The 13,481-nt window shown below is 41.1% G+C and overlaps 1 protein-coding gene across 1 annotated transcript in view; it reads left to right on the forward strand.

Moving 5' to 3' along the window:
* The window catches only part of LOC126248003 (probable 39S ribosomal protein L45, mitochondrial), a 102,703-nt gene that overhangs the window by 58,859 nt on the left and 30,363 nt on the right, over nt 1–13,481 (forward strand). Inside the window, exons 5-6 of the mRNA XM_049948588.1 lie at nt 10,781–10,932; nt 11,030–11,078. Of these exons, the coding sequence (XP_049804545.1) occupies nt 10,781–10,932; nt 11,030–11,078 (201 nt within the window). The remainder of the gene's footprint in view (nt 1–10,780; nt 10,933–11,029; nt 11,079–13,481) is intronic.

Genomic DNA, 13,481 nt, shown 5'->3' on the forward strand with positions numbered 1-13,481 from the left:
CACACGATTGTCTTTTTCGAAACCCATGCTGATTACTACAGAGTAGATTTCTAGTCTCCAGAAAAGCCATTATACTGGAACATAATATGTGTTCCAATATTCTACAACTGATCGACGATAGAGATATAGGTCTATAGTTCTGCACATTTGTTCGACATCCCTTCTTGAAAACAGGGATGACATGTACCCTTTTCCAATCTTTTGGAATGCTACACTCTTCTAGAGACCTACAGTACACCGCTGCAAGAAGGGGGGCAAGTTCCTTCGCATACTCTGTAAAATCGAACTGGTATCCCATCAGGTCCAGCAGCCTTTCCTCCTTTGAGGGATTTTAATTGTTTTTCTATCCTTCTGTCATCTATTTCGATAACTCCCATCTTGTCATCTGTGCGACAATCTAGAGAAGGAACTACAGTGCAGTCTTCCTCTGTGAAACAGCTTTGGAAAAAGACATTTAGTATTTCGGCCTTTAGTCTGTCATCCTCTGTTTCAGTACCATTTTGGTCACAGAGTGTCTGGACATTTTGTTTTGATTCATCTACCGTTTTGACATAAGACCAAAATTTCTTAGGATTTTTTGCCAAGACAGTACATAGAACTTTACTTTCGCATTCGTTGAAAGCCTCTCGCATAGCCCTCCTCACACTACATTTCGCTTCGTGTAATTTTTGTTTGTCTGCAAGGCTTTGGCTATGTTTATGTTTCCTGTGAAGTTCCCTTTGCTTCCGTAGCAGTTTTCTAACTCGATTGTTGTACCATGGTGGCTCTTTTCCATCTCTTACGATCTTTCTTGGCACATACTCATCTAATGCATATTGTACAGTTGTTTTGAACTTTGTCTGTACTTGAGATGAAACTTTTGTGTTGAGCCATCAATTACTCTGAAATCTGCTTTTTGTCACTTTTGCTAAACAGAAAAATCTTCCTACCTTTTTTAATATCTCTATTTACGGCTGAAATCACCGATGCTGTAATCGCTTTATGATTGCTGATTCCCTGTTCTGCATTAGCTGTTTCAAATAGTTCGGGTCTGTTCGTCACCAGAAGGTCTAATATGTTATTGCCATGAGTCGTTTCTGTGTTTAACTGCTCGAGGTAGTTTTCAGATAAAGCACTTAAAATAATTTCACTGGATTCTTTGTCCCTGCTACCTGTTATAAATGTTTGAGACTCCCAGTCTGTATCTGGAAAATTAAAATCTCCACCCAGAAATATAACACGGTCGGGAAATCTACTCGAAATATTTTCTAAAGTTTCCTTCAGGTGTTCTGCCAGGACAGCTGCTGAGCCAGGGGGCCTACAGAGACATCCCATTACCATGTTTGAGCCTGCTTTAACCGTGGCCTTCACCCAAATTATTTCACATTTTGGATCTCCGTCAGTTTCCTTTGATACTATTGCACTTTTTATCACTATAAACATGCCTCCCCCTTCACTGTCCAGCCTGTCTCTGCGGTATACATTCCAATCTGAGTTTAGAATTTCGTTACTGTTTACTTCTGGTTTCAGCAATCTTTCCGTCCCTAGTACTGTGTGGGCATTGTGACCGTTTATTAACGAGAGCAGTTCTGGGACCTTTCTATAGATGCTCCTGTAGTTTACTATTACCACATTAGTATTGTCATTTCCTGTTGCATTTTGCCTACTGCTACCTTGTCACGTCTCAGGAGGCATCTTGTCGGGCCTAGGGATGGAATTCTCTAACCTAAAAAACCAACATGTGCACTCCACATGTACTCCGCTACCCTTGTAGTCATTTCCTGCGTGTAGTGCATGCTTTACCTGTTAGGGGTACCCTACATTTCTCCACCTGATAGCGGAGGTCAAGAAATTTGCACCCCAGATCTGTGCAGAATCGTCTGAGCATCTAGTTTAAGCCTTCCACTCGGCTCCAAACCAGAGGACCACGATCGGTTCTGGGAATGATACTACAAATAGCTTGCTCTGATTCCACCCCGCAAGTGAGGCTTTCCGCCTTCACCAACTCTGCCAACCACCTGTATGAACTGAGGATGACCTCTGAACCCAGACGGCAGGAACCATTGGTGCTGACATGAGCAACAATTTGTAGTTGGGTGCACCCAGTGGTCTCTATCACCGCCTGCAGGGCCTCCTCCACATCTCGGACGGGACCCTCCAGCAAGCAGACCGAGTGAACACTGGCCTTCTTCCCTGACCTTTCCGCTATTTTCCTAAGGGCCTCCATCACCCACCTAACATTGGAGCTCACAATCACTAATAACCCTCCCCCTGCCGTGCGCCTGACCGGACCTTGCTGAAGGAGCGGCCACATGTCCACTCACAGGCAGAACGGGCGATGCCACCTGGCCAGCCTCCACATTGACCCTCCGCCTTGTGCAACGCGAACGCCGTTGAACCTGCCACTCCCCTTGGGAAGTGGGTGGCCCAAACGCGCCTGGTACCCGCAAAGACGTCTCGACAGCAGGGACCATGGGTGAAGCATGTAACACCTGGGGTGTACCATGCAACACACCAGACTCCCCACTGCCGCTACACTCCGAGGCAGAAGCCTGAAGATGGCTGATTGCAGGCATCAGCACGTTCAGCTGTTCGCGAACAGTGGCCAGCTCCTCCTGCTTCCATACACAGCAGTCTCACATCCTATCCATCCTAAGAAATCAACAATTTACTGCAGAGAGTTAAGGAGTCAACTTTTGACAAGCCTGCTAATTCACTAAAGGCGGCTGATAGATGACTAAACTGTGGTTACTAGACACTTCTTGTTGGAAACAATGAAAATAAGCTGGACTGTATTCGAAACAAACATGAAATCTATGGAACACTATTACTAGTACTCAAAAATTAAAGCTTCCTAAAAGCAAAAACACACAGAAAAAGAAGTGACAAGTAAGAAAAACACAGTTAATACATAAATTTACGTAGCTCGCTGCACGGGAGATTTGAAGGAGACTGCAGTTACGATTACTATAGGTTGAGGACAGTATTTTCTCTGATTTAACAAAAGAATATGATTGTATGGACCATGGAATATTATGGGATTAGAGAAAAAGTTAAACAATGGTTCACATCATATCTGGAATGTAGGAAGCAGAAAGTTGTCCTCCAGTCTCAACAAACAGGAAATGGGTTTGAATCTAACTGGGGTCTACATCTACATCTACATCCATACTCCGCAAGCCACCTGACGGTGTGTGGCGGTGGGTACCCTGAGTACCTCTATCGGTTCTCCCTTCTATTCCAGTCTCGTATTGTTTGTGGAAAGAAGGATTGTCGGTATGCTTCTGTGTGGACTCTAATCTCTCTGATTTTATCCTCATGGTCTCTTCGCGAGATATACGTAGGAGGGAGCAATATACTGCTTGACTCTTCGGTGAAGGTATGTTCTTGAAACTTTAACAAAAGCCCGTACCGAGCTACTGAGCATCTCTCCTGCAGAGTCTTCCACTGGAGTTTATCTATCATCTCTGTAACACTTTTGCGATTACTAAATGATCCTGTAACGAAGCGCGCTGCTGTCCATTGGATCTTCTCTATCTCTTCGATCAACGCTATCTGGTACGGATCCCACACCGTTGAGCAGTATTCTAGCAGTGGGCGAACAAGCGTGCTGTAACCTACTTCCTTTGTTTTCGGATTTCATTTCCTTAGGATTCTTCCAATGAATCTCAGTCTGGCATCTGCTTTAATGACGATCAACTTTATATGATCATTCCATTTTAAATCACGCCTAGTGCGTACTCCCAGATAATTTATGGAATTAATTGCTTCCAGTTGCTGACCTGCTATTTTGTAGCTAAATGGTAAGGGATCTTTCTATGTATTCGCAGCATATTACACTTGTCTACATTGAGATTCAATTGCCATTCCCTGCACCATGCGTCAATTCGCTGCAGATCCTCCTGCATTTCAGTACAATTTTCCATTGTTACAACCTCTCGATACACCACAGCATCATCTGCAAAAAGCCTCAGTGAACTTCCGATGTCATCCACAAGGTCATTTATGTATATTGTGAATAGTAACGGTCCTATGACACTCCCCTGCAGCACACCTGAAATCATTCTTACTTCGGAAGACTTCTCTCCATTAAGAATGACATGCTGCGTTCTGTTATCCAGGAACTCTTCAATCCAATCACACAATTGGTCTGATATTCCATATGCTCTTACTTTGTTCATTAAACGACTGTGGGGAACTGTATCGAACGCCTTTCGGAAGTCAAGAAACACGGCATCTACCTGTGAACCGGTGTGTATGGCCCTCTTCTGTCTCGTGGACGAATAGTGCAAGCTGAGTTTCACACGATTGTCTTTTTCGAAACCCATGCTGATTACTACAGAGTAGATTTCTAGTCTCCAGAAAAGTCATTATACTCGAACATAATACGTGATCCAAAATTCTACAACTGATCGCCGTTAGAGATATAGGTCTATAGTTCTGCACATCTGTTCGACGTCCCTTCTTGAAAACGGGGGTGACCTGCGCCCTTTTCCAATCCTTTGGAAAGCTACGCTCTTCTACAGACCTACGGTACTCCGCTGAAAGAAGGGGGGCAAGTTCCTTCGCTTACTCTGTGTAAAATCGAACTGGTATCCCATCAGGTCCAACGGCCTATTCTCTATTGAGCAATTTTAATTGTTTCTCTATCCCTATGTCGTCTATTTCGATATCTACCATTTTGTCATCTGTGCGACAATCTAGAGAAGGAACTACAGTGCAGTCTCCCTCTGTGAAACAGCTTTGGAAAAAGACATTTAGTATTTTGGCCTTTAGTCTGTCATCCTTTGTTTCAGTACCATTTTGATCACAGAGTGTCTGGACATTTTGTTTTGATCCACCTACCGCTTTGACATAAGACCAAAATTTCGTAGGATTTTCTGCCAAGTCAGTACATCGAACTTTACTTTCGAATTCATTGAACGCCTCTCGCATAGCCCTCCCCACACTACATTTCGTTTTGCGTAATTTTTGTTTGTCTGCAAGGCTTTGGCTATGTTTATGTTTGCTGTGAAGTTCCCTTTGCTTCCGCAGCAGTTTCCTAACTCGGTTGTTGTACCACGGTGGCTCTTTTCCATCTCTTACGATCTTTCTTGGCACATACTCATCTAACGCATATTGTACGGTGGTTTTGAACTTTGTCCACTTATCCTCAACACTATCTGTACTTGAGACAAAACTTTTGTGTTGAGCTGTCAGGTAGTCTGTAATCTGCTTTTTGTCACTTTTGCTAAACAGAAAAATCATTGAACCTTTTTTAATATTTCTATTTACGGCTGAAATCATCCATGCAGTAACCGCTTTATGATCGCTGATTCCCTGTTCTGCGTTAACTGTTTCAAATAGTTCGGTCTGTTTGTCACCAGAAGGTCTAATATGTTATCGCCACGAGTCGGTTCTCTGTTTAACTGCTCAAGGTAGTTTTCAGATAAAGCACTTAAAATAATTTCACTGGATTCTTTGTCCCTGCCACCTGTTATGAACATTTGAGTCTCCCAGTCTATATCCAGTAAATTAAAATCTCCACCCAGAACTATAACATGGTGGGGAAATCTACTCGAAATATTATCCAAATTATCCTTCAGGTGCTCAGCCACAACAGCTGCTGAGCCAGGGGGCCTATAGAGACATCGAATTACCATGTCTGAGCCTGCTTTAACCGTGACCTTCACCCAAATTATTTCACATTTCGGATCTTCATCAATTTCCTTCGATACTATTGCAGTTCTTATCACCATAAACACGCCTCCCCCTTCACTGTCCAGCCTGTCTCTGCGGTATACATTCCAATCTGAGTTTAGGATTTCATTGCAGTTTACGTCTGGTTTCAGCCAACTTTCTGTCCCTAGTACTATATGGGCGTTGTGACCGTTTATTAATGAGAGCAGTTCTGGGACCTTTCTATAGAAGCCCCTGCAGTTTACTATTAGCACATTAATATTGTTATTCCCTGTTGCATTTTGCCTACTCCTACCTTGCTGCGTCTCAGGAGGCATCTTGTCGGGCCTAGGGAGGGAATTCTCTAACCTAAAAAACCCACATGTGCCCTCCACACGTACTCCGCTACCCTAGTAGCCGCTTCCGGCGTGTAGTGCACGCCTGACCTATTCAGGGGGACCCTACATTTCTCCACCCAATAGCGGAGGTCGAGAAATTTGCACCCCAGATCTCCGCAGAATCGTCTGAGCCTCTGGTTAAAGCCTTCCACTCGGCTCCAAACCAGAGGACCGCGATCGGTTCTGGGAACGATACTAAAAATAGTTAGCTCCGATTCCACCCCACGAACGAGGCTTTCCGCCTTCACAATTCCGCCAACCACCTGTACAAAGTGAGGATGACCTCTGAACCCAGACGGCAGGAGTCATTGGTGCCGACATGAGCAACAATTTGCAGTCGGGTGCACCCAGTGCTCTATCACCGCCGGCAGGGCCTCCTCCACATCTCGGATGAGACCCCCCCGGCAAGCAGACAGAGTGTGGTATGCCACAGCCTTCTGTTCTGTGTCTGTTGCTTATCTTGACATATATCAATCGTTATTATGTGGAACATAAGATAAATGATGTAACTAACAGTAATCAGAACCATCAGCATGTGGTTTTCTGATAACAGATCGACACTTAATTGCAACAAAACAGAATACATACAATTTCTGACAAGGGATTTGTGTAAGAAGCAGTTTCATTGTCTCAAGATGGTCAAAAATTCAAAGAAGTCAACCACTTTAAATTGCTAGGACTGAGAATATATGGAAGACATTTTTGGAAGTATCATGTTCAAGATCGTGTGCAGAAATTGGGTGCTGCTATCTACACTATGAATGATCTCCACTGTCTTGGACATTGAAACATGAAGGCTTTCACTCTATTATCTTGTATAGCATTCTACTTTGTGGCAGCGCTGTGAACTTGCCAAGAATATTCTTAGCCCAGAAAAGGATGGTCAGAGCGATCTATGGTATCAGTTCGCAAACTTCATGTAGGTCGTTGTTCAGGTGTCTTCCTGTATTCCGTAATGGGATTTGTTGTAGAGAACATTGACTCGTTCAGATTGAACTGCAACATCCAATCAGTGAACACTAGATGGAAAGATGACACACACTTGGACAATATTTCCTTAAGCATTGTACAGCAAGGTGTGCACTATGCAGCAGATTTCATTTCCAGTAGGCATTAAGTAGAACTAAAAAAGAAAAGAGTTATAAAAACAAATATTCAAATCAGAGTTGTATAGTTTCCTTGTGACACATTCCTTCTTTTATGTGCAAGAGTTCCTCACAGTAGATGAGAACATTTTTCTGTGATATGTTATGTATATATTCTCTCTAATTTTTTTTTTTTTTTTTTTTTTGTTTGTTTGTTTGTTCTTTAATTCTTTCATTCCGTAAACTATATGCTCACTTCTTCAGTGACCAGGTAGCATTGATTCATGTATGCCCACAGAATATGATAAATAAATACATAAAACAAGTAATAAGTTCAGGAGTGCTGCAGGGAAGTGTGCTTGAACCCTTGCTGTTCATGCTGTATATTAAAGACCTTGTAGACAATATTAACCTCGAATATCTTTTGAATGACGCAGTTAACTGTAATTAAGCACTATCTGAAAAAAAAGCTGCACAAATATTCAGTCATATGTTTATAATACTTCAAACTGGTATGAAGATTAGCAGTTCTTAAAGTACTGGTAAGTGGAAAATTGCGCAATAACAGCCATAGCCACATTTATTCAAGCAGTATTGAATAAACTTGATGATGGAAACAAAGTTATTGGCACCTTTCTAGACCTATCTAAGGCTTTTGATACTGTAAATCATTCCATTCTTCTACATAAGTTAGAAACTTATGGGGTCAGAGGAGTGGCATTAGATTTGTTAAGATCGTACCTTGCTGACAGGAGACAATGTGTTAAGTTGTATCATACAACTGGGGGACTTATACAAACAGTAAAATCATCTTATAAAATTCTTAACTGTGGAGTCCCTCAGGGAAGTATTATTGGGCCTTTTCTGTTCATTGTGTACATCAGTGATATAATAATTCCAAAAAATGCAGACCTTGTGAATTATGCCGACGACACCTCCTCCATAAGCTGGGGCCCTACAAAACAGCTAGCAGTGCAAAATAATATGAACACTAGCCTCATCACAGAATATATGACTAAAAATAAATTGGCATTAAATAAGGGAAAGACAATTCTTATGGAGTTTATGCTAAATTACAAATCAAGACAAATGGACACTGAGCCAGAGTTATCAATTGAAACAATTGATAAACATAAATTCCTGGGTATTATAGTTGATGAACATCTTACACGGAAGGAGCACATCAGCTACATGTGTAAAAAAATCTCGTGTAATACCTACCTACTAAAATGCCTTACCAGCATAATATATCTAAAAACAAAGATGATGTGACTTACCAAATGAAAGTTCTGGCAAGTTGATAGACACACAAACATACACACAAAATTCAAGCTTTTGCAACCAACGGTTGCTTCATCAGGAAAGAGGGAAGCAGAGGGAAAGACGAAAGGATGTGGGTTTTAAGGGAGAGGGTAAGGAGTCATTCCAATCCCGGGAGCGGAAAGACTTACCTTAGGGGGAAAAAAGGACAGGTATACACTCGCACACACACACATATCCATCCGCACATACACAGACACAAGCAGACATTTGTAAAGGCAAAGAGTTTGGGCAGAGATGTCAGTCGAGGCGGAAGTACAGAGGCAAAGATGTTGTTGAATGACATGTGAGGTATGAGCAGCGGCAACTTGAAATTAGCGGAGGTTGAGGCCTGGCGGGTGACGAGAAGAGAGGATATACTGAAGGGCAAGTTCCCATCTCCGGAGTTCTGACAGGTTGGTGTTAGTGGGAAGTATCCAGATAACCCGGACGGTGTAACACTGTGCCAAGATGTGCTGGCCATGCACCAAGGCATGTTTAGCCACAGGGTGACCCTCATTACCAACAAACACTGTCTGCCTGTGTCCATTCATGCGAATGGGCAATTTGTTGCTGGTCATTCCCACATAGAAAGCTTCACAGTGTAGGCAGGTCAGTTGGTAAATCACGTGGGTGCTTTCACACATGGCTCTGCCTTTGATCGTGTACACCTTCCGGGTTACAGGACTGGAGTAGGTGGTGGTGGGAGGGTGCATGGGACAGGTTTTACACCAGGGGCAGTTACAAGGGTAGGAGCCAGAGGGTAGGGAAGGTGGTTTGGGGATTTCTTAGGGATGAACTAAGAGGTTACGAAGGTTAGGTGGACGGCAGAAAGACACTCATGGTGGAGTGGGGAGGATTTCATGAAGGGTGGATCTCATTTCCTCAAATCCTGCCCTGAAATGAGATCCATCTTATGTCCAGGACTGTAAAAGTTATTATGGACAAATAAACCATTATTATTATTATTGTAAACCATTATTATTATTATTATTATTATTATTATTATTATAGGAAATAACATAATATCCTATGACTACTGTATCAACGAATCATATTTGGAATCATTCAACTCTCACAAATGCCTCGGTGTAACAATTGGTAGGAATATGAAGTTTAACAATCACATAAGTTCAGTTGTATATAAAACATGTTGCAGACTGCAGTCCATTAGTAGAATGCTAGAGAAATTAAATCAGTCTATGGTGGCAATTGCTTACAAAACACTTGTGCATTAAATCCTAGATTACTGCTTAAGTGTGTGGGACCTGTAAGAAATAGATCTGACAGGGGATATTGAACATATACAAAGAAGGACAGCATGAATGAACAGATTGGCAGATACATGAAGATGATGCAGAGTACACCATGAAACCTTACTTACAAAGCTTTGAATATATTACTACACAATAGATATCAGTCCCATAGGGATCTCAAAGACAAGATTGGACCTAATTAAAGTGATCCAGAGGCAGATAAACAATTATTCCTCCATCCTCCCCCCTCCTCTTCCTCCCCCCCCCTCCCCCGACAGAAATTTATTGAGATAAATGTTGCAGTTCTAAGTACCCTATACCATGCACTTCATGGTGATTTGCAGAATCCAGGTAAAATGTGGATAGATATGTTGCAGAAGAGTAATTTGGAGGGACAGGGGGAAGGGGGAAAGGGAGAAAGAGAGAGAGGGCGGGGGGGGGGGGGCTGTAAACAACAAAAGATGTATAATTTTCTTGTATCTACACTGCATATTGTTGTAGTGGTGTGCAACTAAGAAGGCAGCTGAATGATGGGTTCTGCGCAGAGAGGGGTGGAGAATACATTGCGGCATGGGCAGTGCACTCTCCGTCTCCCCTCATCCCACATACCCCAGCTGTCACCTACCCTGGTAACTGCCAACACTGAAGTAAGTGCCACACTGGGCCACTGTTGCTGCTTCTGACTCTCCCCAGGTGAGTGTACATGTTCAGAAAAATATCGCTGTCACTTCTTAATGAAATATTTGGTGTGCTTGCTTTATGTCACCCATAAAAGAATGCAAAAGTGGCTGACAAAATGCCCTCACCATACGTATATTAACGTAAAAGACACTAAGTGAACAGTACACACTTTGAATTGCACAGTACAGGTAGACGCAGCAGAATGACAGTGTCGACTGGTGCATAGCAGGGTACACTGCTCCTCACCACCACACATCGTCCCACTACCTGCCTTCTTATGTGCACACCATTGTGATAGAACACATTATTTGGTTTGAAATATATAACTCCAGGAAATTTTAATGACACGTATATCTGTTGACACAGCGTACAGGTTGGTACCCAAAACATTACAGCTTTTCAGTTTCTGGGCGTTGTGTTTTAGGGAGCAAAGCAGAAATTTGAAATGGTTGAAAAGAAAAGCAAGTCAATGATGGCCATTCGTAAGATCCGCTCCTTTGAAGAAGAGTTCAACACTCAGGTCTTCACAGATGCTGCACAAGAAATTTACATAAATGCTCACAACTGCATGGCAAGGTAAAAACTGTGCAGACAGTATTGTATCATAGTTTTAAAACACAAGACCCCTATATGTAACAATACACTAAAGTTGTTTTATTTTCTGTCTATACAGCAAGGATTTTGTGAAGTTACAACAGTTCGTTACTGAACGTGCCTATCCAGTGAGTACAACAGAAAACTTGTTTTCTTTTGCGCTGAATAGACTCATTTGAAATTATGTTTTTTCTGTTTATCTAGAAACTTATGGAACACACAGAGGTTGAATTTTTGAATCTCATTATTCATTTTGGCTAGAATGTCACTCTACATCAAATTATATTTATTTTGCTTATCTGAAATTAATAAATTTCCAGATAATTTATAATCTTACTTTAATGGTCATGTATTTCTTTCAATTAAAAGTTTGCTGATGTGATCTACACCAATTGCATAAGATGATCAATGAAGTGTAAAGAGAAAGTAAAATGCAAATAATAAATTTTGACAGTAGTCTGCAGGTAGCAAAAAAGAGAGCAAGAAAGAAGAAAGGAGTAAATATTCGAATAGGAAAAATGTGCCACTACTATGAAAGGACAAACTTAAAAAAGGCTGTAATAATAAATGTCATAATATGATTTGAAACTTCTAAAACATGAAGTGAAAGAAAGTTGTATGCCTCATGTGACAGATTAAAACTGTATGCTGGGCATGGATGTGAACATAGATCCAGGTTTGAGATCTGATCTCACACACTTTTTATCTATCAGATGGGTCAACACAAGTAAATACACTACCAAAGAGTTGCAGTTTCATTTTAGGGGAAGTTGCTGGTTAAAACTGTGGAATTTTGACAAAATGAAAGACATAAAAATTTTGGCTGGTTTTAACTGTTTTACTGTGGGACAACAAGCACCTGTAGATATTACACCATAGGGTAGGACAGAATTGTATTGTTGTTAAAAAGTTAAGCTGCACAACCATTTCTTAATGCCAATAGCTCTATGGAGTTGTTATTAATGAACAAAACCTTATTAGTGCAATGTGTGCACATATGGAAAGTTGTTGGTGGAATGTAAATAAGGGTGAAGGTAACATTTCACCAAAAAGAAGACTGACAACATTGATAGCTTTCCGAAAGCCTCAAATTATTTATGTGCAGTGTTTGTGTAAGTACTCTAGAGATCATATAATTTCATGTCATTAATGTTTTCATTGTTGACTCATGATAATAGAGTGCATTTTGTTTTATTAAACATGGGTTCAAATTCTCAGGCAACAAGCAGAAAATTTATCCCCATTGAACCCACGTAAAAGACATGTCTGGTGGAACTCAGAATGTGACAAAATTCATGAAGAAAGACATCATGCATGGTTCGAAATTCAAACACACAAAACAGAAGAAAATGAAACCAACCTCAAAAATATCAGGAAAAAGTTCACACAAATTATCAGGCAAACCAAGAGACAATCACAGAAAGATCTAATTGACTCAGTAGAAGAAAGTAACCACAAAACCAATTCCAGAGACTTTTACAAAATGTTTGGAAGACAGTTACAAAAATTTGCCCCTCCCACGTTAATGCTGAAAAGGGAAGATGGAAAAAGGCACATAATAACAAGGAAAATGCCAAAATCATGGCAAAAGCATTTAGTAAACTTTTGAATTGTGAAGAACCCCAGGAACTTTTAGCAATTAATACAGACACACCTATCAAGACTCCACCTAATTTCATAAATCCTCCAACAATCCAAGAGGTGGAAACAGCACTCAGAGAGATGAAAAATTATAAGGCACACGGAGAAGACAGAGTTTTTGCAGAAATGAGGAAATATGCCAATGATACAGTTCGAACATCCTTACACATAGCTCTAACAAAAATCTGGATAACAGAAAAGTTTCCCGAACATTGGACCACAGCCACAGTCCACCCACTCCACGAAAAAGGAGATAAAAGCAACCCAGATAATTACAGAGGTATCTCTCTCTTAGACTGCGCATACAAGATTTTCTCCTGAGTCCTATACAGGAGGTTCAAAGAGCAACTAGAGGAAGGATTAGGTGAATACCAAGGAGGCTTCAGACCTTGGAGAAGCTGTGCAGAACAGATCATCACTTTAAAATTAGCCATAGCATATTACAAGAAACGAAATAAACCTCTTGTAATAACCTTTGTGGACTTTAAAAAAGCATATGACTGTATCCATAGACCTTCAGTGTTCAAAATCTTAAGAAATTTCGGGCTCCATACAAAATTAATGAAATTGATAGAACTCACCTTAACCAACACTGTATCAAAAGTCAAGTCCAGGGGGGAACTCCCTAAGTCATTCGTCATAAAAACAGGTTTAAGACAAGGTGATTGCTTGGCGCCCCTGCTGTTCAGCTGTGCTTTAGAATACATAATGAGGGAATGGTACAAGACTAACCCAAAGAATGTCCAAATTGAAGACCCAAAGATAACATAAGTTTAAACTCTTTGTTGATCCATTATGGACCGTGGGACAATGACTGGCATGTATTTCTTGATGCAATAATTTACGAACAGCTGTATTTATTGTAGAAATTTATTTTATGAACTTCTTGT

This window comes from Schistocerca nitens, chromosome 1 (assembly GCF_023898315.1).
Source record: "Schistocerca nitens isolate TAMUIC-IGC-003100 chromosome 1, iqSchNite1.1, whole genome shotgun sequence".
NCBI lineage: Eukaryota > Metazoa > Arthropoda > Insecta > Orthoptera > Acrididae > Schistocerca > Schistocerca nitens.